Source organism: Oryzias latipes, chromosome 3 (assembly GCF_053564925.1).
Source record: "Oryzias latipes strain Hd-rR chromosome 3, Olatipes_Hd-rR_3.1".
Taxonomy (NCBI): Eukaryota; Metazoa; Chordata; class Actinopteri; order Beloniformes; family Adrianichthyidae; genus Oryzias; species Oryzias latipes.
Genome location: NC_136239.1, coordinates 34828623 through 34855912, shown reverse-complemented (window position 1 = coordinate 34855912; position 27290 = coordinate 34828623). Strand labels below are relative to the sequence as shown.

The 27290-nt window shown below is 38.9% G+C and overlaps 2 protein-coding genes across 5 annotated transcripts in view; both read left to right on the top strand.

Annotated features, from left to right (window-relative positions):
- Positions 1-17564, top strand: part of lrrc49 (leucine rich repeat containing 49) — an 80198-nt gene extending 62634 nt beyond the window's left edge. For all 3 annotated transcript variants that reach the window (XM_078944647.1, XM_078944648.1, XM_078944646.1), the window contains exons 12-18: positions 1049-1224; positions 1921-2016; positions 10444-10678; positions 10874-11059; positions 11563-11672; positions 13656-13809; positions 16832-17564. In XM_078944647.1, the coding sequence (XP_078800773.1) occupies positions 1049-1224; positions 1921-2016; positions 10444-10678; positions 10874-11059; positions 11563-11672; positions 13656-13809; positions 16832-17047 (1173 nt within the window). In that variant the 3' untranslated portion in view covers positions 17048-17564. The remainder of the gene's footprint in view (positions 1-1048; positions 1225-1920; positions 2017-10443; positions 10679-10873; positions 11060-11562; positions 11673-13655; positions 13810-16831) is intronic.
- Positions 17565-18330: 766 nt separating this feature from the next.
- Positions 18331-27290, top strand: part of thsd4 (thrombospondin type 1 domain containing 4) — a 43143-nt gene continuing 34183 nt past the window's right edge. The window contains exons 1-6 of one of the 2 annotated variants that reach the window (XM_078944645.1): positions 18331-18469; positions 21511-21631; positions 21749-21830; positions 23627-23681; positions 23773-23845; positions 24701-24990. In XM_078944645.1, the coding sequence (XP_078800771.1) occupies positions 23653-23681; positions 23773-23845; positions 24701-24990 (392 nt within the window). In that variant the 5' untranslated portion in view covers positions 18331-18469; positions 21511-21631; positions 21749-21830; positions 23627-23652. Of the gene's footprint in view, positions 18470-21510; positions 21632-21653; positions 21831-23626; positions 23682-23772; positions 23846-24700; positions 24991-27290 lie in introns of those variants that run through there. The other variant, XM_023953650.2, reaches the window with a different exon arrangement.

Sequence of the window (27290 nt, the reverse complement as noted above, 5' to 3'; positions counted from 1 at the left end):
TCTTCAGGTTATTGACCAGTTGCCCTGTGTAGATCTCTTTTGTTTCTTCACTGTTCTCAAGATCACTTGTCACCCATCAGGTGAGATCTTGCATGGAGCCCCAGGTGGAGGGAGATTGTCAGTGATCCAATAATTTCTCCAAGAATTTATATATTTACACCAATCTGTTGATTGTAGATTGATTCATCCCTGTCTTGTTTAGGTCTACAATGTTGTCCCTGGTGTCCTTAGACAGCCCTTTGGTTTCGGCCATAGTGAAGAGGTTGCAGTCTGACTGTTTAAGGGTGTAGTAGACGGGTGTTTTCTTTCCATATAGATAACCACCTCAAACATGTGGCATTTAGACAGGTAACATGTAGAAGGTAGAGGAGCTTCTTCAAGAAGTAACATATCTGTGACAGAAGGAACTATTGCTTATTTGTTGGTTAAAAATACTTATTTTCCGCACCATTATATAAATAAATCCCTTAAAATCAAACGGTGTGATTTCCTGGATTGTTTTGAACATCCTGTCTCTCACAGTTAAGTATGATGAACATTACACATCTATCTCATCTTCTTAGGTAGAACAACTTACAGAATTGTTGAATGACAAACACTTTTTGGTCCCCTGCACATTTGAACATTTGTAGTCATGTTTTCAGTCTTTAAGGGGCTTGGACTTTGTGCTGAGCCTACTGTTCATCAGTAATCTAATGCCAGCTAATCCTCCCAGCCCTTAGAAATGATGCCCTTTACGTCAAAGCCATAGGAAGAAAACTCTTAGGCCTGCAATTAATTACTTCATATGGCTCAAAACACTGCTACTATTAAAGTTAAATCTATTTTAGACAGACAACTCAGAAATGGTGATTTTTATTTTTTATTTTTTTTAACCACTGAAGACTTCATTTTTGTTGTGTTCTATTGAATGTGTGAAGAAAAATGTTTTAAACAAATGATGGCAATTTTTTTTCCTTTTATCTCCTTGGGTTTATTGTCACTGAATTCCTCACAAGATCATTGTTGTTTGAAACCTTGTCTGTGTCTTGACGTTGTTTTCATGAAGGAGAAACGGCGCCTTGCTATTCGAAATGCAGCACAGCAGTGGGAGGGTGTCAGGGCCTGCATGGAGCTGGCACCCACCACTGGCACAAAGGAGGAAATCAGTCCAGAGAACAGCCCTAACCACAGCCCGGCACAAACCAATGGAGTTGCACAGGATCCTTCCCCAGAAGAACCAAGGTGCACCTGATGTGATGCATGTTGAGTGAACTTAACTTCCCTTTTCACTGTTAGACAGTCAATAAATATAAAACCTATAGCTTACGTGAATATTTCTGACAGTCAGGTGCACATACTCCACAAGGATTAGTTACAAATATTTTTTAATTGCCTTTTTTACCCCCATGTCTTTTCTTCTATGACTTCCAACTTGTGAGCAACAATCAAAAAATGGCTTTATGATTCAAACGATAACAATCAATGAGGTGAAATGACAAACTCCAGATCAGCAGAATGTAATTAAGATGAGATCTGGTTAGAAAATGAGTGTGCTCCTGCTTTAAGGATAAAATATGATCAGATACACTTCTACAATTCTCTCATCCTATCTTTGTGTGTCAAGGTCACATTTTTTTATTTGAAGTGCATTTACAACAAAGTGCTGGTAGACCTAATTATGAAACAAAAGTAATGAAATAAGGTACCATTTAAAAAAAAAAAAAGCTACGATATAACTTATAAGAGCAGTAAAAATAAAATACTAAGGAAAATTGGCCAACATAAAAATGGTATGGGTGTGTGTAATATTTGCAGTTCTACGTATTTTATCCTGAAAAGGGATAAAAGTGTTAATGTGAAACTGTGCTCTTTCCTTTGCTGGTGTTGGTGTCTCCTCCTCTTACAGAGGTTCTGATGGTAATATTATGTTAATGACAGACGGGTGAGCCCAGGTTCAGGACCAGAGCGACCACCAGGTGGCACAGAAATCAGACTCCGCACCAACAGCCGCCCAAACAGCCCTCGGGATCCAAAGTAAGATGAATAAATACAATTTTTAATGGCACAAAGGTTTCACATTCAGTAACTTTAGTGCACACTCCTGTAAAGATAAAACCACCTGAACACAGGTGTTACCTCACTAAGTGTTTGTATTCATCCAGGTTGTGAATATTCAAGGTTGACATCGATTTATGTTGACTCTAACTTGTATTATTGGTTGAATGCCATAAAGCATTTAACCCATTGTTTTCCTGTTTCTCCTTCTTTATTATATTATCTTACGCCATTTTTTTGGTTCTGAAATCCTTCTACAATTTTTCAGCTATTTTTACCATTCAACTATTAAAATGTTCGGCTCTTTTAGCCTTTTCCAACTATGACTTTTGGTCCTTCAAATCCTTGAACTTTTCAAGATATTCCAGGATTTCCAGGATGTTTGCCTCCATTGAAATACATAGGGAACCCTTGGTGCAGAAGCTCACAATGGTTCCATACCCGGCACTGGTATTTTATTTTTATTGTTGCCAATTATTACCCTTTAAGTTTCATTTTCATTCACCAATATAGCATTTAACTCTGCATTTTCTTCTGGAAAAGCTCCTTCTAGTTTTTTGTTTTGTTTTTCAGTCATCCCAAAGTAAAGAAAAAAGAAGACTGGTGTTTGCATAGACATGAGCATTATTAGCAAAAAGAAATCAAACCCTTGTATTAAAAAAACAACAACTGTCCTAATCAACAACCCTTTGTGATTTAGTAACCCTAACACTCTCTTAGGGACCTATGGGCTTTGGCAATGTCTGAACAGAGCATGCATGTCTGCGTTTTTTAAGTGCCTTTAGGAGTTTATACCATGATGTTGAAAACACTCTAATGGGACCACTCAGGACAGATATTTACTCCAACACTGTTTGTAATCCAGTTATAGAAGAGTTATGAGAGTGAGGGCTGAGATCAGAGTGATCGCTGTGTTGAGAACTATTATTAAAAGTTTCAAAGTCGGCCTCTCCTTCCTGCACCAGGATGTAAAAGTGGGCCTGAAGCCATAATCCTTTAGTATCAGAGGTTTTTCTTCATAGAGTTCATTGCAATTTCAACAACAGAACTGGGTGTAAAAGATAATTCACATTAAGGATTTGTGACTTCATAGTAATATACGCAAAAGTGACTGAAAACTAACACTAGATCTGTGTCGGAAAAGATTGTAATTCCTAAATGAGGTGTGGGAGGAAAATCTATATGTTCTGCTCAGCTGTGGATTATTGGAGTTGTAATGTCGACATTATGCAGGGCCCTTCAGCTCACTGGTGAGGCGTCACTGAGAAAAACTGCATTGTCCACCCCCATGCAGTACACACAGAGGCAGATGATACGTACACTTCCTCTCCTTTTTGAGGTGTGTGAATCATCATAAAGACTGACTGTTTTTGGACATAACATGTACATTCTTTGGGACTGCAGGAAATTACACCACCAGAAAATTATTGGTTTGTTTTACAACATTTATAGCATAACAGCATGTTTTTGTTTTTGATAGCCAAAAGGAGAACAGTCTGTATTTATTCTACTGAGTCAACCACATCAACATTTCATTTTTGGTGTAAATCTGAAATTAAAGTAAAGACATCCAAGTTCAATTGTCCCTATTGAAGTTTTAAAATGGCTCAACCACATCTGGCTCAGCTTCATGATGACCAACAGTTAATGTGTATGTTTTTCCCACTTGTGATAATATTAGAATAGATGAAATTTTTACTGGCTCATAGACATAAAATATTAAGGCAGATCGATGTGCCCTGTAAAGTCCTTCTCGAATAATCTTTTAGTGTATTTTAAAAGCATCGCCAGCGGTCTTTTAATTACAATTATGCCATTTTTAGGCTAAACAAAAAAAAAAAAACCTGTCATTTTCTGGGACAGGGTTTCTTCAAAGCAGCAGTTGTCCATTAAAAATTCACCTCTGGATTGTGGGAAAGTTTGCACAGAGTTTCCCATCATCCCTTGTTTACATGTTCTCCCGCTAGCCTACAGCCCCTCACACCCCCAACCTAACTTCACTGGTGCAACAAAAATGGCAAGCAATATTGGAGCAATGCAGCTGTATAGTTTTGAGCCCAGCTAAGACAAGGAAAACAAAGACGTACATGGATCTATTTGTCTGCAAGTGCATTGGAATAGAGCGCAGCGGGAAGCTTGAGACATTCTTTTGTTTGCTCCTGATTCACGATTCATATGAAGAAATACTCAGAAATGCAATTTTAATCTTAATTTTATTTATAAATGTCCTCCATCTTAAGAAAAATGCCTCAAGAACATGTTAAAAACACAATTTTCAATGTGTTCTCTAAAACCCCCCACTAAACTTAACAAACAAAATAAATTCTAATAAATATTAAAATCAAATCAAATAACAAAAAATATTTAAATAAAATAATATTTTTACAAAACAAAATATTAGACCGAGTAGAAGAAAAAAACAAACAAGACTCAGTGTGTTTAAGGATGCCTACAGATGTTGAGGACAAACATGTTTTAAAAGCTTTTTTATCATAGAATCCCTTAAAAAACATTTTTTATTGACATGATACAATTTAACGGGTGGCGTTTATGTGGCCCAAATGTGCTACTTTGTTCTTCTTGGTGTAGTTTGAAACATACAAACCACTGTTTGTGTCATCTGCCTTTTAACATTCATTTTAAATAGTCTGTTAATTACCAGTTTGTTTGTGAAAATAGAGCAGCATTTTTGTGTTCAAACATAGAATGTAGGACATCACTGGATATAAAAATCTCTGAATGTGCCAGAGCAGAAAGAATCAGGTTTTCCATTCATGTTTGTCTCAGTTTTTCTATTTAGGAGCACAGACTGTTTGATGGAACTGATTAAATAAGCATTAAAATCAACAATTACAACCCTAGCATGTCTTTTAGGCAATTAAAGCTGCTTTGATACAGAATATGTAAAGATAAGCACTAGGGTTGTGCCGATGGACGATATCATCGTCCATCGTGATGGGTGACTGACATCCCGATGGAGAGACCACCATCGTGATGCCACGCCCCCGCCACGTTGCGCGTCGACACCATAAGCCGCGGTTACATGTACAAAATATCTTGATGGGATCAATGGTCAGATTAGAATCCAACCGTGTACATGGGCCCAGAAAAATGTCACACTTTCCGTCGGAATAAATCATTCGCACATGCGCAGTAGGGTTTGAAAACCGGAAGGACATAAATTCCGCCGAGCGGCTTTTTTTTCAAACTTTATTGAATGTAACAATTCAATACAAAACAATGTTAAACAGCGCCGAGCGGCTATATACATTGACATGTCAGCTCGGTAAAATACGAGATGATCTTCTAAACGTGCTTTTAATAATGTTACGGTTATTATGAAACACCTGTTCGCTCATCATTTGAATTTTAATCCGTGTGGTCAGTGCTTTTTCTGAACGAAGCCAGGATTAGCAGTATGCTAACACGGGCTAACAACATTAGCTTTGGGTGGTGCTGCTTGCTGGCTGCACGTAAACATGTAAGAATAACATCAGCCTTTATTTAGTCGGGACACGACTGGAAACACAAATCCGCGTGATTGTTTGAATGTTTTCTAAGGACTGAGCGACATTTCTGCTTTGAAGCTCAAACTGCTGTGTGTGCTGACGATCCGAGCTGTGCTCAGACGCACACTTTTAGACCCGGTTCTGAGTTCGGTTGCTTGTACCCCTAGAGCTGCGGGACGGAATGCAGTCTTAAATCTCCCACACATACCGCTCATGCAAATGGATCGAACTAACAGGTCAGTGTGATTGTCCAAATTCAGCTTCACCACACAGTTATTTAGGTCACAGTGGTTGCTGTAACACACTCGGGCTGGTTTGCATCTGCTTTTTTGGGTTTTGGCAAAAATCATTAAAAACTTCTAATAAATGGGTACCAGGGGCACCTGATAAGCTGAAAAAAAGAAGCCTTGTAGAAGCAGATGTGGCATTTGCAAATAACACAAAATTGTCTGGTTAGTTTTGCTTGGCAATCATAATTAATAAAGTAAATCTAAATGGTAAATATTTGTCTTTCCTTGTAAAATGCATTTGGAAACTCCATGACTTGCATTAAAAAGGGTTAATCAGTTTTGCTACAATAGACTAAATGGCCATTTGAAAACAGAGGAATGTTGTTCTCATTGAGTTGATCATGATCCTGTGCATTACAATTTCCCGCAGGAATCACCAAACTCACCATCTCATTTCCCTTAGAGATGTAAGAGCCTCACTCCCTCAGAGTGCCTGTCTAGAAATTCTGAAATCAATGATGCAACCTCTTGTTGTTTTTACACTTCAACAAAAACCTGTGTTGAGATCACTTAATTGGTTATTTTCAGACACCTAAACTGTGAAAAATGCTAAGAAAAACCAGGATGTTCAGACATAACATGACTTTGAACTGCAGGGCTTTGCACTTGTTTTCAGTTTCAAGTGAAAAGCTGGAATGCTGTTGTAATGACAGCTCAGACAGTGTGACTGCCTTTCATTATTTAGGCAGTTGTAGACATGTGCACCAGCTATGTGTTTGGGGAGGATTAAGGTTTTTGAGAGACAGATGAACGTTTTAATAGCCCTGTAGGATTAAGTTGGATAGTCAAGACAGAATCAGTTCTCAAATCCCCAGAACTCACTGATTCCAGAGTTCACCTTTGTGGTTTTTTTTCTCCTATTACTTCAGCACGTGTTGGTGGGTTTCTGCCACAGTGTGATTCACGCCCAACACGTCAACCATTTAGCTCCCATGCTCTAGGAACAACATACGGCACGGTGCTGACTGTGTTGCTGGCACACTCCCAGACATGCAGGAGTTGCTCTCATGCCTTATATGACCTTTGTATGTACCGTAATTTCCGGACTATAGAACACACCTTATCATGAGCCGCACCCATTACATTACATACACCATGACACTGCAAATCCAGCTACTTCATCACCGCGGTGATCAAAAATCCCACACCGTCACAGCTCTATTCCAAACATTGCCTGTGACGCGGCAGTTACACGGCAGCACTAACGGGGCTCGTTAAAAAACATATTGGTATAGGTCTGAGAGCAGCAATAACTCATAGGTGCGTGCGTGCAGCCTCCTGTCCACTAAAACCATGGAAGGCTTCCTCCTCAGTGTCGGATTGGAATAGCATCAGATATTCTTCGCCACACTCTCTGTCTCTCCTTCGTTGTCGCTGTCAGTGTCACTCTCATCCAGAGGCAAATTCACGCCTGAGCATGCGCTGTCCTCTCGGTCACGCAGCAGAGTGGCTTTTCCAAACACGTTGGTGATGGTGGATATTTTCACACTGCTTTTAACGATTGCTTTTAACTTGAAAGCTGTGTCATATGCATTTTTTTCTTGCATTTTCCATGATGAGTGTCTGTTCGTAAAGCGGGAATTTACATTAAACTTGCATCTTCCTTTACACATATACCGTATTCCCCCTTGTCTCACTCTTTCCTTTTCTGCTCGAGCGCCCCTAGCGGCCGTAAGAAAAAATGCATTAAAAAAAAAAGAAAAATTGTATAAATTAGCCGCACAAAAGTAGCGTGTGACAAAGCGTGTGACAAAAGAAGCGTGTGACAAAAGTAGCGGCTTACAATTCGGAAATTACAGTAAATATCTGCGCCACCTTGGAGATGTACACTTCCTTTCACAATCCATTCATCACAGAGATATATAAGGTCTTTTGTTGAGTTGCAGCTCCCGCTTTGTTTCATATTTAGGTCCAAGTTGGATTGAATTTTGAAAGACTTGGATTATGCAACTGTATAATTCACTTGCTGTCAGATCAACGTTAAAAATGTTTGTTTTTCAATGAGTCTTGTTAGATTTTTTTTTTTTGAAGTATAAACCAACCCTTATAGTAATTCGAAGAACGTCAACAAAGGACGTTAGCTCCAGTGTTAAAGGTTTCAATGTGATCACCAAGGAATTGTAATTCTAACAACCAAAACAAAAGTTTCATAGATGCAAACAGTCTGACCTTCATTTCCATAAACAGCGAACTGGTGTAAAAAGAACAAAGCCTCATGAATAGCTTTTGTGGAGAACATGTCAGCTCTGCTGACCTGAGGGTGAACATGTGACACAAGGACACATTCATCTTTAGTCCTACTGTTGTAAACTGAGGAAGAGCGGCTGTCTCTAATGGCCTCCTTGTTATCAAGCGTTGCCTCTCGACAGTTATGTAGGTCATTTAAACAAAGACACAATAAGCAAAAATACTCAACACAAGCTTTTTTTTGCAGTTTTTTATTTGTCCACAAATGCCATGGGGAAAAAACATACATTGTTTTCCTGAAGAATGCCAACAATTAAATCTGTTGTTGCTGTTTTTTTCTTCTTCTTTCTAGTTCTAGATCAGAATTTTCTCATTCCTTCTAGCCATCCATAAATGTCGCACCCTAACCCGACCTCTAACCTAACCGCAGAAATGAACATTAGTGATTTACAAGTAGTCAAAGTTGACGAATGTCCATTGCTTTGAAAAATCCCTTTTCTCATAGAGACACACTGCCAGGTGTTCTGCACACAAATGACCAGTTAGTTTCAAGTGTTTCAAGAGCAACACATACTTATATTTACCAGGAACTGTTATCTCTGGCTGTAAACTACTTTAACCATTTCTGTGGTTCGTTTACCTCTCTCTTTGAAAGATGTCAAACACAAACGGAAAGATCCTCAAGGGACTGACTGTTTATCTTCTTACTTTGTCCTGCACTAAGGCATCTTGACCATTCACATATCTCTTTGACAAGAATGAACATGTTTCACCAATCATTCATTCCTCCTGCTCACATGTTTGAAATGGTATAACTTTAGTATTATGCAGTGATTCCTGCTTAGTAAAAAGAATAAAATACAATAAAATTATATATATGTATATATATATATATATGTATATTCTACAAATAAAATGTATTTTGTGATCTATAAATTCATAATTCTGTTTCATAAACCTTTTCCAGAGTGAAATATTTTGGCCCTCCATTTTCATGGGGGAGAGAATGTAAAATAAATATCTTATCATTTTTATGCACAAAGAGATTTGATATTTGGTAAGTTGTTTCTTCTACAAACTTTTAACTTGATTTTTGATATGAAAATAAACTCTTCTCCATCACAGGAAGCCTCATCTCTGAGCAGGACCTAGACAGCAGTAACTTTTTTTCAGCACAGCATGTTCTGATTGCCAGCCCTTCTGCGTCTGACTCAACCAACTTGAACATTTTCTATATGGGCCGGTGGATTCACTCAGCCACTGCCTCCAACAGATCAGTGCGTGGATGCAGAACAACTTTCTCCAGCTAAACTCAAACAAGACCGAAGTTATTATTTTTGGCCCACAGAAACAAAGAGAAAGTGTCAGCAGCTACCTTCATTCTCTGTCTCTTAAACCCTCAAATCAAGTCAGAAATCTAGGGGTAATCATGGACTCTGACCTGAACTTTAACAGCCATATCAAGTCAGTAACATCAGCTGCATTTTATCATCTGAAAAACATTGCCAAAATCAAAAACATAGTGTCAAAGCCAGACCTGGAGATACTTATTCATGCATTTGTCTCCAGTAGGTTAGACTACTGTAACGGCCTGCTCACCGGCCTCTCCAAACGAGCTGTAAAACAGCTTCAGTACATCCAGAATGCTGCTGCTCGAGTCTTGACCAGAACCAGGAAGTATGATCACATTAGTCCTGTGCTCAGGTCTCTGCACTGGCTCCCTGTACCTCAAAGAACAGACTTCAAAGCAGCTCTGCTTGTGTACAAGTCTCTCCATGGCCGAGCACCAAAGTACATCTCTGACATGTTAGTGCCATATGAACCATCTCGTACTCTGAGGACCTCAGGAGCCGGCCTCCTGTTGATGCCCAGAGTCAGAACTAAACAAGGGGAATCAGCGTTTCAATATTCTGCAGCTAAAATCTGGAACAGCCTCCCTGAAGTCGTAAGACAGGCCTCTTCTGTGTTCATGTTCAAATCTAGACTTAAAACATTTCTGTTTAGCCGTGTATATGACTGAAAGGTCCTATCTGCACTTTTCTTTCCTTTCCTTCCTTTATTTTAAATCAATTTTCAATATTTTTTTTTCTTTTCTTTTAAAGTAAATTTTACGTTGATTATTTCTATGATGTATTGTGATTTTAATGCATTTTTCTGTTTTGTGAAGCACCTTGAATTACTTTGTGTACGAATTGTGCTATACAAATAAACTTGCCTTGCCTTCTTAATTTTTTTGTAGTATTGAGTTAAACTTTGTAATGGCTTTTTAACTTTTGCTCAGATTCTGATGACCTTATTATCACAACAAGATCCTTTGACCATTGCATTGGAGAATACAAACAAACTGCTGGAAAAGACAGCACCACTCAACAAACTGCGTTTGACACACCGGGACTGACTTCTAAGGTGTGTTTTTCCAGGTTTGTGGAGACTGGGAGCAGTAGCGTCCAGAGCCTGTCCTTGTCTGAAAGTCACCTGGCAGAGCTGGATGGAGACACCCTGCGTTTATTCGGACTGGGAGCACTGGAGGCGCTGGAGAGGGGCTGGGGTGTTCAGACTGCAGGTGCCGTCACTGTCATAACCTTCCGCTACATAAACTTTGACGGCATCATACCTTCACTGCCGAGAATAAGGGTCAAGTTCCCAAACCTATCAGTGAGTTCACATTATGTTTATTTCAATTGAAAAGAAAGAATGAAAGTGTTTTTACATTTGAGCTAATACCTGAATGGCATCGTTTGGTGTCATTCAGACATTTGGTCTCTGATTTAAACTTTTGCTTTTATTAGTTTTTCTACACTCCCATTCCCATTCATTCCACTTAACTGCATCTTATAACCTTTTCCTCAGCATCTGATCTTTCTGGAGACAAACATCAGCCGCCTGCCTCAGCTGGCGGCCTTGGCTCAGGTGAGGCGTCTCGATCAGCTGACCATCCACCCGGAGGGCAATCCGGTGGTCAGTCTGACACTGTGGCGCTCATTTGTCATCTACCGCCTGTACCACTTCAACCTCCAAAGGATCAATGGCCAGGAGGTAAGGTGTACACTTTTATTAGGCTACCTAGATAAATAAAAGGCAAATAAAACAGTTCTTTTAGGTAAACTTTCCTCATCTGACTGAGGCAGATTAGAGAAAAAGAAGCATGACAAAATTCTTCTATTAGAATAATTAAACATTAGTTTGTTGGTGTTCTCCAACTTTTAGAATTCTAAAATGCAAAGAGCACATAACTGTATAGAGGCTGTTCTTGAGAATTATAATTAAGTCACTTGACGCATGAGATGAATTCTATCTAGCTTGGAAGAAACTATTTTTATCAGTATGTGGAACTATTTCGGTACCGGTACTAACTATATTTATTAAGCCAAGAATGACCTCTTTACAAAATAGTTTGTCTTCTGGCAAAATTCTTAAATTATACTTGAAAAACAAACTTAAGTATACCTGCTGTCACAGCTTAAACTGTTGTTTATCGCTGCTCAGTATGGTACACAGACGAGTGAATAGATGTTGTCTTGTGTGTTTGTCAACCTCAGGTGACCATGAATGATGTGATCAGCGCAGAGCGCGTGTTTGGAACACTTGGTCATGTGGCCGCAACGGAAACTCCGCGTTGCCGTCTCCTTCTCCTGTTGGAGGAGTCAAGGTGAGAACCCGATGACAGAGCTGGAAACACAGCATCCCTTTACCAGCACCTCCTCGACTGGAGTTGGCTCGTCTTTGGACTATTTATGGTATTTAATTGCATCAAGAATGAGTGGACTTTTCAATACCTTCTGGCTTGGGATGACGTTGGCTTCTCCACATGTGTGTGCATGCCTTTGTGTAGCTGTGTGTGTGTGTAGCAGTCAGACACAACCTGGCACAGAGAAGCCAGTGGAATTAGACAATGTCTCAAGTTCAGGGTGGGTACTTGGAACATGCACACAAACATTCTTCTCCATCTGAACTAACAACCTCTGTCACTCTAAGTTGATTAAAATACACAATTGGAAAAAAAATACCGTACTTTGTCATACACAAAGAATTTACCAGAACATTAAAAGAAAAACCAACATGTGTGGATATATAATTCTGGAAGTGCATCAATCCCCAGCTAAATTAATCTGGAAGGATTGATTGTGGAAGTGAAATGCTTTGCATTGTTTGTGTGTCTTATTTTATTTTATAAAAGAGAACACATATAGAAATTATAGAAAAAAAAATATTAGAAAATAAAAATGGTTTAATTGACACAGATGCCTTCTGAATATCTCTCAGCAAGTTTCTTTTGTACATGGTCTTATGTCTGAGTGTATTTTTGTCAACATGTCAGTATGATTTGAGTGTCAATATGAATACATCAAAGACCGTCTGAACTGCACACTGTCGGAAAAAAACTGCCTTTGTTTGTAACCTTAAAGCTTAAAATGTCAGACACACTTGCACTCATCTTGTTTTGGATGAATAACAGATGACACAAAATAAAAAACAATTTTATTTAAACGTTCTAATAATTGTTAACGTTCAGAATATTTTCAGCATTGAAGCATTTTCTTCCATTTTCTGCAACAGTCTGAGATTAAGCTGCATGTCACCCTTATTAAAATCAATTTTCTGGTTACAGTTTCTTTAAAGAGGTGCGAGAAATTAGGCCAAAGTTGTATTGCATATGAACAATTTTTCCTTTTAAAGAATATGACAAAACTTTCTCAAGTTTCCACAGCACAGTTCAGTGAGCTGAAGATCCAGGTTTTCTGTGGAAGTATTGCTGGAGCATTTATTGAGACACAGTTGCAGTGACTATTTTACACAGCTTTATGACTGCTAGTAAATTTTTCTTATAAACATTCTAGTCATAGAAATGTCAAGATTATTGGCCTTGATCGTTTTGATATAAGAAATGTTGAAATTACTATATGCACAGATGTATTCTGTTATTCTGCTAGAGTACAATTTTTTTAATGATTTAACTTACCATATCCACATCTAAAAAAATATAGGATTAAAGGACTTTGTAAACAGCATGAAAACATAAACAATAAATGTACAAAAATAATTTCGGTGTGGACACATAACATTTAACATATTGAAATGTGAATTAAGCACAGGAATGTATGAATATTTGCTCTAATCAAAATACAATTATTTTTGGTAAGTGATTTTGACAGTCATGCGCACAGGCAATCGGTCAGTTTTGTGTTCTTTAAACACTGATGTGCTTCAGCATCCATGGTCTTAGACGTTTTAAAAGCTTTACCATCTCACATAGACTATTTGCCTACAGCTTGCTTTAATTATGTCTACATGTTGGCACTGACCCACTGAACATGTTGGGGCGAAACATTAGACTTCAGCAGTGTAAAACTGCAACACCTGCTGTACTTTAAGTCATGTTTTGAAAACTTTTTATTTAATATTCTGCTTAGCGTGGAAACTGAAAAGTTTAGATTTTTTTCCCTGTTTTTTATTTATTTTTAATATACCGGTGTGTGTGTGTGTGTATATATATATATATATATATATATATATATATATATATATATATATATATATATATATATATATATATATATATATATATATATATATTATTGAATTTTTCTGGTTTGTGTCATCACAGTTGTCTTTTTGTGTCTTTCCCCTTCAGGAAGCGGCAGCTGCAGTTCTTGCTGGAGGGGCGTGGCCGGCGGGCGGGGCTGAGTCCAGATGACCTACGAGAAAATGGAAAACTCCTGGGTGAAAGCCTAAGCAGAGCACTCTTCAACTACCCAAGCAGGGACTGCAACGCTGAGAGCCCTGAGGTGAGCTCAGCTTCCTTTAGTCGTCATACAGAAGACACAACAGACGGCCTACATCAAAACTTATGTACTCCTTCCTTATTTTTGGAGTTCTTTTTATATTAGTGGGACTTTTTTGTTAATTAAACATATTTTTACTGGTTCCCCAGTGTTTTAAAGTCTTCATCATTCCAAGATGGTCACTCTCAATGTGTTTTTCTAGAATCCCAAAGACTTAAATGGTACATGGCATATATACTTTTAAAGCACTTTACAGTCACAGTCCCATTCTCCCATACAGACACAAACACACACGAACCAACCCATAACCATCAGGGTGGTTCAGTGTCTTGACCATGGGTCGAAACCGGACTTGCGATCTTCCAGGCAGAGGTCAACCGCTCTACCTCTCCACCATTGCCTCATGTAGAAATGTCTTTTTAACTCTTTCAGATTTATACATATCAATCGGTTTATTTATCTTAATTTTTGGTTTTAGGATTAGTTGCTTTTTCAAATATTTCCACGTTTCTTTTTCTTGGGCAGCTTCAAATTTATTTTTTGGATCAAGACGTCTAGCGAGTTGTTAAGTCTTACTGTATTCAGCTCATATTAACAGACAGCTGAAGGAAACACAAGCTGGGATTTAAAATAACTGTAAATTACATTCAGCCATGTTTACTGCAATAAACTTGAAGGTCATCAAACAGAATTTACTGTGGTTTATTTGCACTTCCAAGGACAATCTCAGATGAGGGAAATTAAACCTCACACATATGACCATGTTTTTTATCTGCCATTACTTGACACAGCCTACATTACTGTAGAATAACATTGTTTTACCAGCAGTGTTTTCTGAAACATTGGCCTCTAATTCTTCTCTTTGATGTTTATCGATAACTAAAGTTATCATTGATTAGTTGGTGCTTTTCATTGAGTCTGCAGACATAAAACTGGGAGCTCCTACCAATAATGTTTCCAAAGTACATTTGCCCACAATGGTTTTCTGTAGAAAACTTAAGTTTTTGTTTGGAAAAATGTATGATTTTAAATTGAAGGTCTACCAAAGCTGCTTACAGATCATTACACATAAGGTTGACACGGACCGGCTCTTGGGTTAACTTACCGAATTTTTTTTTATTTTTATGAAAAGGATTACAGGACTCACAGCTGGTCATGAACAAAGTTACCGTAAGTGCTTTGGTCATATTTTGGACAGAAAAATAAAACACAAGTGGTTATTTGGACTTTATCTTTATGTAAGGGTTAATGGCAGACAAAGTGTACATTATCAGAAATTAACGCACGCCGTGGAAGTCTGAACCGTCCGACGTGAAGCTGAGACATATTTTCCTTTGTGCTGTAGTATACGAACATGTTTCCTTCTATAGTTCCCTTGTTCTTCTTCTCGCAGCATGGAGAACATCTGAAATGTTTACCTTATCTTACCATGGTCATTTTCAAAAGAAATATATATTCAATCAGTTTTTAGGACTATTCTTACGTGGTGCGGCACGTTGTCACGGTAACATGACAACGTACCGCTTAGACCTCGACTGCAGCGGCAAAGGAAAGCAATACATATACTAATTGTCACGATGGGTTAAATAAAGCCTCAGTTTAGAGAGAAAGTTCACATTTTACCACTGTTTTTGACCAGATGATGAAGCTACAATTTATTTTAAACAAGCCAGCGCAGTGATATAGAACATTTATGTTATGTGACCGGAACTTCTTTTTTAGGCATGCATTATCACTGGTGATTATCACCTTTTAATCAACACCCAACAGCCAATCAGAGTTGAGTATTCACCCGGACCATGGCATAAGAGAGGGTTTGGGTCTGGCATATCTGCACAAGCTGCACCCCAATTGTTAATACCACCAACATGACTGGCCCACCAAAATCCCCTTTTGATAATGGCTTGAGATGAGGAAATAAGAATGAGAACTAGATTTTACTTCGGACCTGCAGTCAGGGATTACTTTGTAAATTTTTAAGGTCTCACTTTTGGGACCTTCTCTGTACGGGTTCAGTCATGTCAACCATGGATGATATGATTTTCTACGGCTTGAACCCTCGTTGCAAGCAGCAGAAAATACTGAGTGAGAATAAGCCCTCATACCTCTCTCCAAACTTCACTCTCGTTTTCTGAAATTCGCCTGAACCACCAGATCCATGAGCCCATTGACAGATGAAAGGAGATATTTGGTGGTCAATGCATCTTTGATCCTTTTAATTTAGGCTTTGCTAAAAGACACCAAACAGGGCACATTGGTTTCATTCATTTAGGACAGACAACATTCTGACTTTGTTAGCTTCAGATTGACTCCATTAGGCTTTGAGGATGTAGACAGAGTCCAGACCCATAAATGGGATTGACAGAACTATTAAAAAGAGTTTTGTTGTGGTGAGATGTAGTTGCCTACTTGAAAGAGAGACCTGAGGAACCTGACCATTTTTTTAAACCATGTTGCTCGTGCAAATAGAAATTTCTATAAAACAAGCCTTATGAGTAGTTATCACTCAATCATCACAAGCTGTTCGGTCTTGAGTTGTTTTTGAGTTCATGTTGTCCATTTTGCTCTGTGCCAGAGATTGACCCTAAAGACTTGTCTGAGAGGATTCAGGACCAGAAATGGTGGTTTAAATGTTAGAAATTTGGTTGGGACTTGGACTTTACTAGGACATAGAAAAAGGCTGGACTGAGCAGGTGAACTAATATGAATGGATGATGAAGAAGAGACATGAAGGACAATAAATACAGGGGTAACTAAATGAAAATAATTTGCTTCATTACACTGGAGGCAGAGAGGAAGAAACCAAACAGACAAAAGGCTGAAAGCTGCATAGTGAAGGAGCACAACACATCCTGATAGCAGCACTCGACAACAGATTACAGTCCAGAAATCCTCACTGATTTTCTCTAAATCTTAAGCAGTTTTCAAATTTTGAGTGTTTTGAAGGTATTTTGAAAATATGTGTGGCCTGTAACTGTGAGATTGTCTCAGGTTTGGCCTTCCTTATTGTGTCTCCTCTCTGCAGGAGGGCTCTGTGGAGTCGTCCGAGCGGGCAGCCATGATCGATCAGTACCTCCAGGAGTTGGTCCAAAGCGCATCAGACACTAACCTGAAGGGCGAGGCTTTACATAAACTCTGGCCTTCCATGTTTGCAGAGATGGTTCGTGACTGTGTGTTGGAGATGAGGGACCGAGCAGCCTTCCGCCAAACCAGCCTAGCAAAGCTCTCCGAAACCAAGTGAAAAGGACCAAAGCTTCAGTTGTAGCTGTCACATGCACCTTGTGGACATTGCTTCTCTCTGCTTTTTACTTTGTCCTTGATGCATTATCACTTAGTGATTATCAATAATCAGTCTGAGGCTCTTCTTGAGGTGGATGTAGACTCTTTTAAAGAATTGTCAGGACATCTGCATCTTGGCTGAATGTAGATTTCCACTGAAAACTCAGAGTTTAACTCTTCAGAGTTCGAAGCTGTATTGTACTTGAAGAAACTTACAGGGACCTATTTGCGTGTGGTTCATCGTTGACCCGGTTGGAGCATCTTCTGCACTTTAAAAGCCTCCCAACGACTCCCTGTACTGTCATGATCATCAGCTTAAAATGACCGGTGTCTCTTGTCTGGAGACTAGAATGATTTTTCTGTCATATAGCCTCATACATGTTCTCTTTTTCTTTTTTCTCCTGCCTGTCATAAAAAGGTATTTTTTGTTTACCACCGATTTTTCTGTATTGTACTTAGGATTAAACGATTGATGCTGACTTGGTGTGCGTACTCCAAACGCGCCCTTTTCCTTAAGATCTTGCTGCAGGAATGAAGACATCCCGGCCTTTGCTCTAACTAGAGCTTCTGAGTGAAATTTAAGTTAGAATTATGGAAATTTCCTTTCATCCCTTTCGCAACGTCTCGTGTTGACCCACACCTCTAAAGGCAAAAAAATCATAAGCATCCTCTGGTTGGTGTGAACCCCAAAGAAAGAAATGCCCAAGAGTTGAAAAGGCTTTCCGTCGTTGCTCCTTCCTCTAAATTAAGCTCAAAAAAGAGGTTTAATCCTTATTTGACATGCCAAGTCAGCAGAAATGACTAAGGGGATGGGGTTGTCAAACACCTCCACACATACAAGGCTTTGACAGGTGTCCCATTTTATCTGCCCCATTGGAGACAGACACTCTGCTCAAAGATGCCTGGCTTGAAACCGACACAGAGAAGTTTTATTAGGTACAGAACCTGTCTTTTTATCTGAAAATCTTTTTGAATTTTTCTTTTCTTTTTTTATGTGCTTTATCTCAATAACCCTGCTTATGGACTGACTGCAGAAATTTAAATCCCAATTACACTGTTGCTCTGCCTTTCCAATGATGATCAGCTTTAAATATGATGCATTGATCATACTCTTGATATGCTGCTCTGGAAGTGTTTCTTTCAGAGAAAGCCACTTCCTGCCATGAAGATTGGGCCTGTTTATTTCCAACCCCTTTTGCTTTTGTGCCGACACTTTATTGAACTGCCGTTGTCAAGTTTATTCCTAAAGAGCTTAAACGAGCCCAGCACTGGAGACGGCACACAGACACAAACTCTGCCATTGACGTCTCAGTTTGGCAGCTAAGAGTTTCCTCGGCTCACTGCAGTCGAGCAAACCGGAAAGAGTTCAAAGAACCGTGGAAAAGTGAGTATTTGAGGTGACAGCTGAAACAAAAATGAAGTGAAGTTGCCAACAACTTATATGGTAGAAGAACAGCAAAGTAAATACTTCTATACCTGCTGTGACTGCTTACATATACATAAATGTAAAACAGATACAAAAATTAGTAAAGATTAATGTCTATGAAGACTCTCATTCATCCAGTTTGATTACATCATAGTAGAAGGTTTAGGGGTTGTCATCTGGACTTAGTTTTTAAAGTTATAAGATGTTTCACCTTTTATCCAAGAGGCTTTGTCAATTCTGAATAAGATGGTAAACGAGAAACTGGTGGTCTCAGGTTTATTCTTCCATCCATCTACGGCAGTGTTCTGAAACCCAAACAAACCGAACCAGTTCCACCTGGGTCGTTGACAGCTGAAAGAGATGACCAGTTTGGGAAGGGAGTCACTGGCTCCCCAACCCCCAGCTGAGGACAAAGGACTCTTAACGACCCGAAAACACGTAGACTAAGTTGACGATACCATTCAGTTTCACGTTTGACTCCTCCCCCATGAGCGCATATATACCAGCTCTTTTACCAGATAATTCAGAATTGACAAAGCCTCTTGGATAAGAGGTGAAGCGTCTTCTAACTTAAACAACTAAATCCAGATTACAGCACGTAAACCTACTACTATGATAGTAAAGGTTAAATTATTTTTCCGTCTGCCTGCATCTGAAGATTGAAGTAAACTCTATGATTTGCTCTCATGTAAAAAGTTCAGCTAATATTTTATCAATGAAAAAATGATGGAGGAAATTACTATTCTTCATTTTAGCCAGAAATAAAACAAACGTATTTGTGTCTGACATGAACATTTGTTGCTAATTTTATAACTTAAAAATAACTTTTAATGTTGAATTTCCAGATTGAATTACTGAGGAGCTCCTCTGTTTGGTATCATGAAAACATCTGAGCTAATAAAGTCTGTTTTAGTGGCCCTGTGATGGACTGGCGACCTGTCCAGGTGAACCCCGCCTTCGCCCCACAGCCAGGTTAGGCTCTTGCAGCCCCGTGACCCCAAAAGGGATACAGTGGATTAAAAGAATGGAAAGATATGGATGGATGGAGGTCTGTTTAGTACATACTGAAAACTGACTAAAATAATTATTAGTACACGTTTTTTCACTATTTATTAACTTTTTAAATAACAAAACTTCATTTACAGCATTTATAAATCATAAAGTAAAAAATACAATTATACTGTGGTATAAGTGTGTACACACACGCATCTTGATAGACCCATATACACGAACGCAAAAAACAAAACAAAACAAAAAAATGGCTGGAAAACTGAGTGGGAGGAATTATTAATATTCTGCATGGTTGGTGGCTTCTACATATATGAAACCAATCAATTGGACATCACTACCATCCTCCAATGTCTATTACTCATCAACAATTATAACCATAAAAATTCAAACAGCCCAAAAATTTATATCAAAACCAAACAACATCCCAACTTTTAAGCAAATAGTCTTCATTCATTCATTCATTCATTCATTCATTCATTCATTCATTCATTCATTCATTCATTCATTCATTCATTCATTCATTCATTCATTCGTTTGTTTGTCCCTTTCGGGGTCACGGGGCTGCCGGAGCCTATCCCGGCCACTTATGGGCGAAGGCAGGGGACACCCTGGACAGGTCGCCAGTCCGTCGCAGGGTCACATATATCACACACCCATGCATACTCACATTGACACCTATGGACAATTTGGAATGACCAATAAACCTGAGAAGCATGTTTTTTGGAAATAGTCAAATAGTCATTATACTTGATTAATTTTATCCCCATATCTCTCGAAGACCCTTACATTTAAAGCAGGGGTTTCTAAACGCCAGATTTGGTTAGGTGAAAATCTTTTTAGGGCCAACCAATCGGCCTGACATTCTTTGAATTATTTTAATAATATTACATACAAATGAAATTTTTAATGAACATTGTACCATCCATTTTCTTAACCTTTTTTATCCCCTTTGGGGTCATGGGACTGACAGAGACTGGATAGGTCACCAGCCCGTCACAGGACCTGAACAGTTTCTTGCAATGGCATATTTCTTATATTGACAACAACAGATTTGTTTTTGCCAATATTAATATAAATTTTTTCACACCTTTCATTCCGGTCTGGAAGTCTATCTTGATTATTGAACTATTTGAAAACAGCCACAGTCTCTTGGCATATCGGGCAGACACAGTTGTTTCATATTTCCTTGAAATCAAAATATGCCAATTTCCGCTTGTACTGGAAGCTGTGAACTTTTCTTTTTTTTAATTTACAGTTGACATTTAAGAAATGATCTTGAAAGTGTCACAAAGAGATCCCGCGACAGAGTTGCCACAGATTTACAACAACTTAAATCGTAACTTAGCCAACTATACACTGAAGAAACTGTACACAGTTTTTAAAAATTGCTGAGGGCCACATATACTATTGATTTTATGAAAGAAACCTGTGAGGCGTTTAGAAATGTGAACACGGGCCTCATTTGGACATGCCAGATGTAAAGCAGTGGATGTCTTTGCATTGTTTCAGCTGAGTCCCAAGGGTCTAACCCCACATACTAGCATGAACATCTTTCTCTTTGTTGTTCTATTTGCTGTTTAAAGTTACTAGAATCTGTCAGATAGAAACCCTCCTCTCTTTCTAAAAAGAGTATTTGGATATTGCTTGCATGGCAATACTGTTTTGCTTTGTGTATAAGTTGAACTTTGTAAAAATCTATTAGATCAAAAAACCTCATTACATTCATGAAATAATGGAATAGTGTGTTCACAGCAACTCATTGCACGTTTTTTAAGATTAAAGATGGACTTGAGTGCAATTAGTCCCTCATAAGTCTGAACAATAAATTAGATATGACAATACTAATGAATAGTACAGTACCAGAGTATCTTTTGCTTGATCAATTATTGGTTTACATTTGTGCATGGTACATTTCCCTGTGTGGGACAGTTATGCCAGAGAAACTAAACTAAGTACTTAAACTTTAAATTCCATCTTTTCCCTGCAAGCTCGGGCAAATCCACGTCCACTAGGTTATGAAAAAAGGAGGAGACTCCCACCTCCGCGTTTGCGTGGAAGTCCACGTTCAAAGGTGAAGTGGGTGCTACACCAGGGGGCGCAGCAGAGCGCGCGAGTATAGCCGCCCGTCAATCAGTGTCGGCGCGTAACGCAGCCCTGCAGAGGAGCTGGGACCCGAGTCGGATTCACCTGTGGGGAGATCTAACCTTCGCGAGGTTTTTCCACCAGGATTCATTACTTTCAGCATGAGAGGGATTCCCGCGTGAGAGACCAGTCAAGGAGCAAGAACTCCACCATCTGCAGCCTGCAGGTACGAAACCTGGAGCTCAGGGGACTTTTCTATATTAGTTTTCATTATTTCACCTTTGACAGGAATTTTTGTTCCGTATAATACGTTCAAAGCGTTTGTAGTCACTGCTTCACTGTTTGCAGAAACATTTAGAGACCTTTGAGATCATGAAACACAGAGCAAAGTGGGTAGAGTTGTGTGGGACAGAGAAAGAGCTGAACCACCTCTGGAGAGGTCTAGGGGGGAGCCCATGAGGTCAGGGGTCAACTCACATGGTCAAGTGGGCTGAAGTCATTAAGTTAAGTGTTTGTGGAATTTTGAGGCCCAGAGGCTCAGTAACAAAGAAAGATTTTGTATTTAGTCTGGAGAAACAGGTTTATATTTTTAGGATTTACATGATTTTAACTTGTGAGGCTATAAGGAAATAACATGTATATGTATAAAATTAAGAATAAATAAATATGTGAATAAATATTTTTCAAGCTCACACAAAAGAAAATTGTCCAAAAAAGAAGTGGGAAGAAGGCAAAGCTTTAGTTCCAGGACACCCATTGTGCATTAATTTTTCAATGTATAAATCTGCCTTTTTTATTTAATAAAAAAGCCAAAAAAGACAAAACACTAATCTTCAAAGGAAAATCACTTGAAAGTAGTAAAATGATTTGTCCATGCAGTAATTAATTTTATTTAACAAGAAATCATTTAAGATATCAAAACAAGGGAAAATAAACAAAAAAGGTAACTGTTAGATAGCCTTTCTTAAAATTGAATGTTATACAGCCTTATGTAGAACATAAGGGTTCCTATGTATAACAAAAGACTGACACTTTGCTCATTCTAAGCAAATTGTTTAGTTTTTATGTACCTAATTGTAATTCATTTTGATTACAGTGACAAAAAACTAGGTTAAAAATTAGAAATGACTTATTTTAGTACAAAATGAGAACATAATGATATTAGCATACTACTAATTGGTTTATCTCAGATTATCCTCATAATCTCTAAAACTATAACACTTATTCTTAGAACATAAATCTCAATTTGAAAATCTGAAAAAATGTTAAAGCTGTCTGATAGATTTAAAGTGGCTTCTCCATGTTATGAAGTTAAAAGTGGATTTCTTGAATCAAGCATGTTAAGTTTGAGTCTTTACTCAAGTTTTCTATTGTCATGAGTATGAAAGGATTTTGACTCATTTTAACAATAGTTACTTGTTTGAGATATTTGGGGATACTTAGTTGAGATTTGCAGATTTTCTTGAAATAAGCAAATAAAATCTACAAATGGGGTAAGAAATTTGGTCTCACCAAGAATTCTTACTTTAAAGAAATGTTTCAATTCCCTGGGACATGTTTTCTCAATTATTTCACAGTTGACAAAATAATTTTTCTTGGAAGACAGAAAACAAGACAATTTTCATGAAACTCATAGCTTTTTACTTTCTTAAGATTATTTTTTTGCAGTGCAATGAGACAAAAAACTCTTAACTTCGCTGATCTTGAGAAAAGCTTGGGAAGGTGTAGAGCAAAGGGAAGTTCAAACAACTTAAAACCGGGTGAAATATCTTGAATGTATAAAAACAAACTTAAATCTTTGTGAGTATCAAATAGTTAGGAGTGTTGATGACTTATTTACTTATAAAGGAAAATGATCGTAATCTTCACCTCCACCCATTAAAAATATTACAAAAGCAAAGAAAAACACTTTTTTCTTCCATTTGGCCTGAATAGGTAAAGATAATGCACAGACAGAAGTGCTGAAAATGTTTCCAGCACTCTGATACATGCTCATGTGAAACTCTCTCCTCAATATTAAAGTGTTCAACTTTGAAGTTCAAGAGATCATGCAAGGAGTCTGCTCCTGGACTGGCAGGTAAATGGAAAAAACTGGTGCATTTTTACAATGTTCAGGATTGCATTTAGAGATATGCAAATGTGAGTATAGTTTCGGCTTTTCTCTGCAGAGTTTGTGTTCTGCTGCTTCTGCTGCATTGCCCCGACCAGCTGGACAGCCAGCACACAACAGACCACAGGAAGGTGAGCTTTAGACAGCGTGGACAGAAGGAAGTGTGTGTGTGTGTTGAACCAGGCTGCAGCCAAAGGGCTCATCCAGGTGAAGTGTGTTTAATAATCTGAGCAGCGCACTGGCAACCCTGTAACTTAGAAAGGGTTTGGTGTGAGTCAGCACCACCATTTCCACTCTGAGTCCGGCTGTGTGACCCGTTGCTGACCTGTAGTTGACAGTGGCGTTGAATTACAAAAGCCAACGCTGCAGTGGAGGTGGGGGTTTTGAGGTCTTGCTGAATGGCAGCCCAGGCTGATTGACAGTGGAGGAGCTCCCTGCCAGCGCTCTCTACTGTTTCTGTATTCTCCTTCCATCTGCTAAAAGTCAACCACAAATGAGTTTTTACCACTGCCATGTGTTTGCCAGAGAAGTTGCTTGGACTGGAGACAAAGTGCTTCTTAAAAATAAGGATTTCCATGCAAATTCTAGGATAAAGTTGGCCTGGCACTGGACTCCTGCTGGCAGGTGTCTCAAACAAAGCGATCACAGCTAATACTTCCCTGGCACTGAGGCATGGAGGGCTAAGGCCACCAGAAATGCAGGCACCCCATGGGATTTGAGCCAGCAACAGACTCACTAATCCGCCAAATGTGGGCTTTTTAACTGAACAGAAGTCTTTTTCTTGCTCAGTTGCTGGAGGGTGGTGGAGCAGGACAGTCATGATGATGAGATGAGGTCACTGACTTGGGCTTTTGTCTCATCTAATCTGCCCAGATCAAAGTCTCGATGACGGCTTTCTATCAGTTTTTGGCTCTCCCATCGTCTGGCCCTGTCCCACATCTATGCTCTTTGCTGAGTCTCAGATCAGGACGCTTTGTTTCTTAAAGGTTCCTCAGAGGGCAGAAAATGGAGATGCTCAAAGCTCCTGGGGTTCATGGGGTCCTTGGTCATCTTGCTCCAGGACCTGTGGAAATGGAGTCCAAGGGCAGACCAGAGCCTGTCTGCCTGTGTACATGCAACCCTCCAGAGGAGCCGGTGTTCAGCTGCAGCATGCAGGCCGCATCATTTCAGCTCTGAGTCCTGGAGCTTCTCCCCACAGGCATGGAGGTAGAGCATTCAACAGCAGCAGCAGGGGGGACCTGACGAGGGGGAAGCAGACCAGGCCTGCTGAACGCAGGTACCTTCAAACACATTGTCTTTGAAATTACATCCATTTGAACCCACTATATCCCTATTGGGATCACTGGCTTTTCGGAGTCTGTGTCATCCACTGTTTGGGGAAGGTGGAGTAGACCCTGGACCGGTTGCCAGTCTGCCACAGGGCACACAGTCGCTCCCACCCACACATGCACACCAGAGACCCTTTAGAGTAACCAAAGAAAAAGTGCAAACTTCACACAGAAAGGTCCAATCGGGATTCGAATCAGAGCCTTCCCGCTGTAAGGCGAGAGTGCTAGCCACTGTGCCACAGTGCAAATTACATGACCTACATTATAAAAGCCAACTTCATATTGACTTGACTTGAAATAAAAAATAATATACAGCACAGTAAAATCTGTTTACATCAACAGTTGTCTTGAAAAAACATAATAAAGCCAAACATAAAAAAGCCAAATGAGCATCATAAAACAAATACAAATACACAAATAAAGTAACGTTTTCCCAGAGCCTCTTAAAAAATGAATTTGTCAGCATTTTGTGTCCAAACTAGAAACTGCTTCCAGGAAAAAGGAGCCTGAAAATAAAACGGTGCTTCATTGGGTTTAAGAGCTGTGCTGTCTTTAGCAACAGACCTGAATAAAGTAGACTTTATTTATAAAAATAGAGGTAGCTGAAAGCATACAACAGCACAGAAGAGGGTAAATATCAAGTGAAGAACAGAGACTCGGGGGTTTGTTTAGTGCTCTTGAGAGGGAGATGTGCTTCAACAAAACTGGAAATTTCTTTCTGATGGAATCAGTTTCCATTCTCTTAGAAATATTAATGCTAACAGCAGAGAACCATATATAATTCATTTGTAATAAGGAGATAAAAAGGTTCATGTGTTAATGTTGATGGTGTTTTTACTGTTTTTTAACATGTTCTTCTGGCATTTTTCCTGATTATGTATAAATAAATTCAGCTTAAAATTGCACAACATAAAATAAAAAAAACAAATGAAATTGCATAACTTAGTATTTCTCTATTCAAATGGTTGAGACTCAGAAGTAGATGAAAAAAATGCAGTTTGTAAAAAAAACGAAGCTTATTCATGACATAAAAAATGTGTAGGGCGGGCAACAAGCAACACAGTGGGGAATGGGGGCGGGCTTGCTCCATTGTGCACCGTCATCTACAGATTTGGGCTAAGACAACATAGTTATGATTAAAAGACAACTGGGATCACTTTGGAAATAGATCAAAAGATGATCGGAGTGGGGCTTTAAATTTCTTGACAGTTTATTGTACCAACAGCAGAGAACAAAAAGTTACATAATAGTAAATATTTGCTCAATTATGACTTCCCTGTTTGCATTTTAATTTTAACTATAGGTGATCTTAGATTTTTGAGGTCTGGTTGTTGTGAGGTTCTGCAGAGGAGCACTCCTTAGTGTTTTTGTGGATGTTTGCTGCATGCCAAGGAGCCTGCGGTTAAAGTGACTCTTTGAAGCCGTTCAATGCAAAGCCAGCCTTTCACGGTTGAAAGAGGGTTATGCAAGTTTCAGTCAAAGGCTCGGCTTGTTCTTTGCAGTGTTGTGATTTTCTTCCTGTTGTGTTTGCCACTAAACAAACAGCACTGACAGCCCAGTATAGGAGGATGTTTGAGTTAGGTTTGGAGGAGCCAAATACCAGCAGAGCTCACAAAATCCGGCATACTGGCGAATCTCAAAAAGCTAAAGTTTCTGACACTCAGCCAGCAGTCCTTCAGCTAGTTCTGCACAGCAGCTCTTTGCGGCGGCACATTAAACTTGCTGTGTGAAGGATTTTGCAACACATTACCTCACTTGTCATGCTTTATAACTTTATTACAATCCCAATTAAACAGTTGTTTTAGGGTTTTTTACATAAACAAACATTCAACTTGTTGATCAAAAATATAATAAATCTTTATTTCCACAGAGTGCTTTTGTAATTTATGTTCTTGCAGCTTTCCTTAAATACCCACTCCAATGAAAATGATGCTTTTGGAATTTTTTAACATATTTTTCTTCTCATGATGGGGAACCTAAAATAATTTAGGATTAAAACCGTATTTTCTAAGTATTTGATGAATAAGGAGCAGATTAAAAAATTGCATTAACGCAGAAACTGAATTGGGCGAAAGGCTTCCTGCTCCTCTCCATTCTGATGCATCAACTTGCAGACAAATAGATCCATGAACGTCTTTTTTTTCCTCGTCTGAGCTGGCATCTGACTTACAACTGTACGGCTGGAGAGCTCCAATATTGCTCGTAATTTTTCTTGCATTGCTAATGTTAGGTTGGGAGTGTGAGGGGC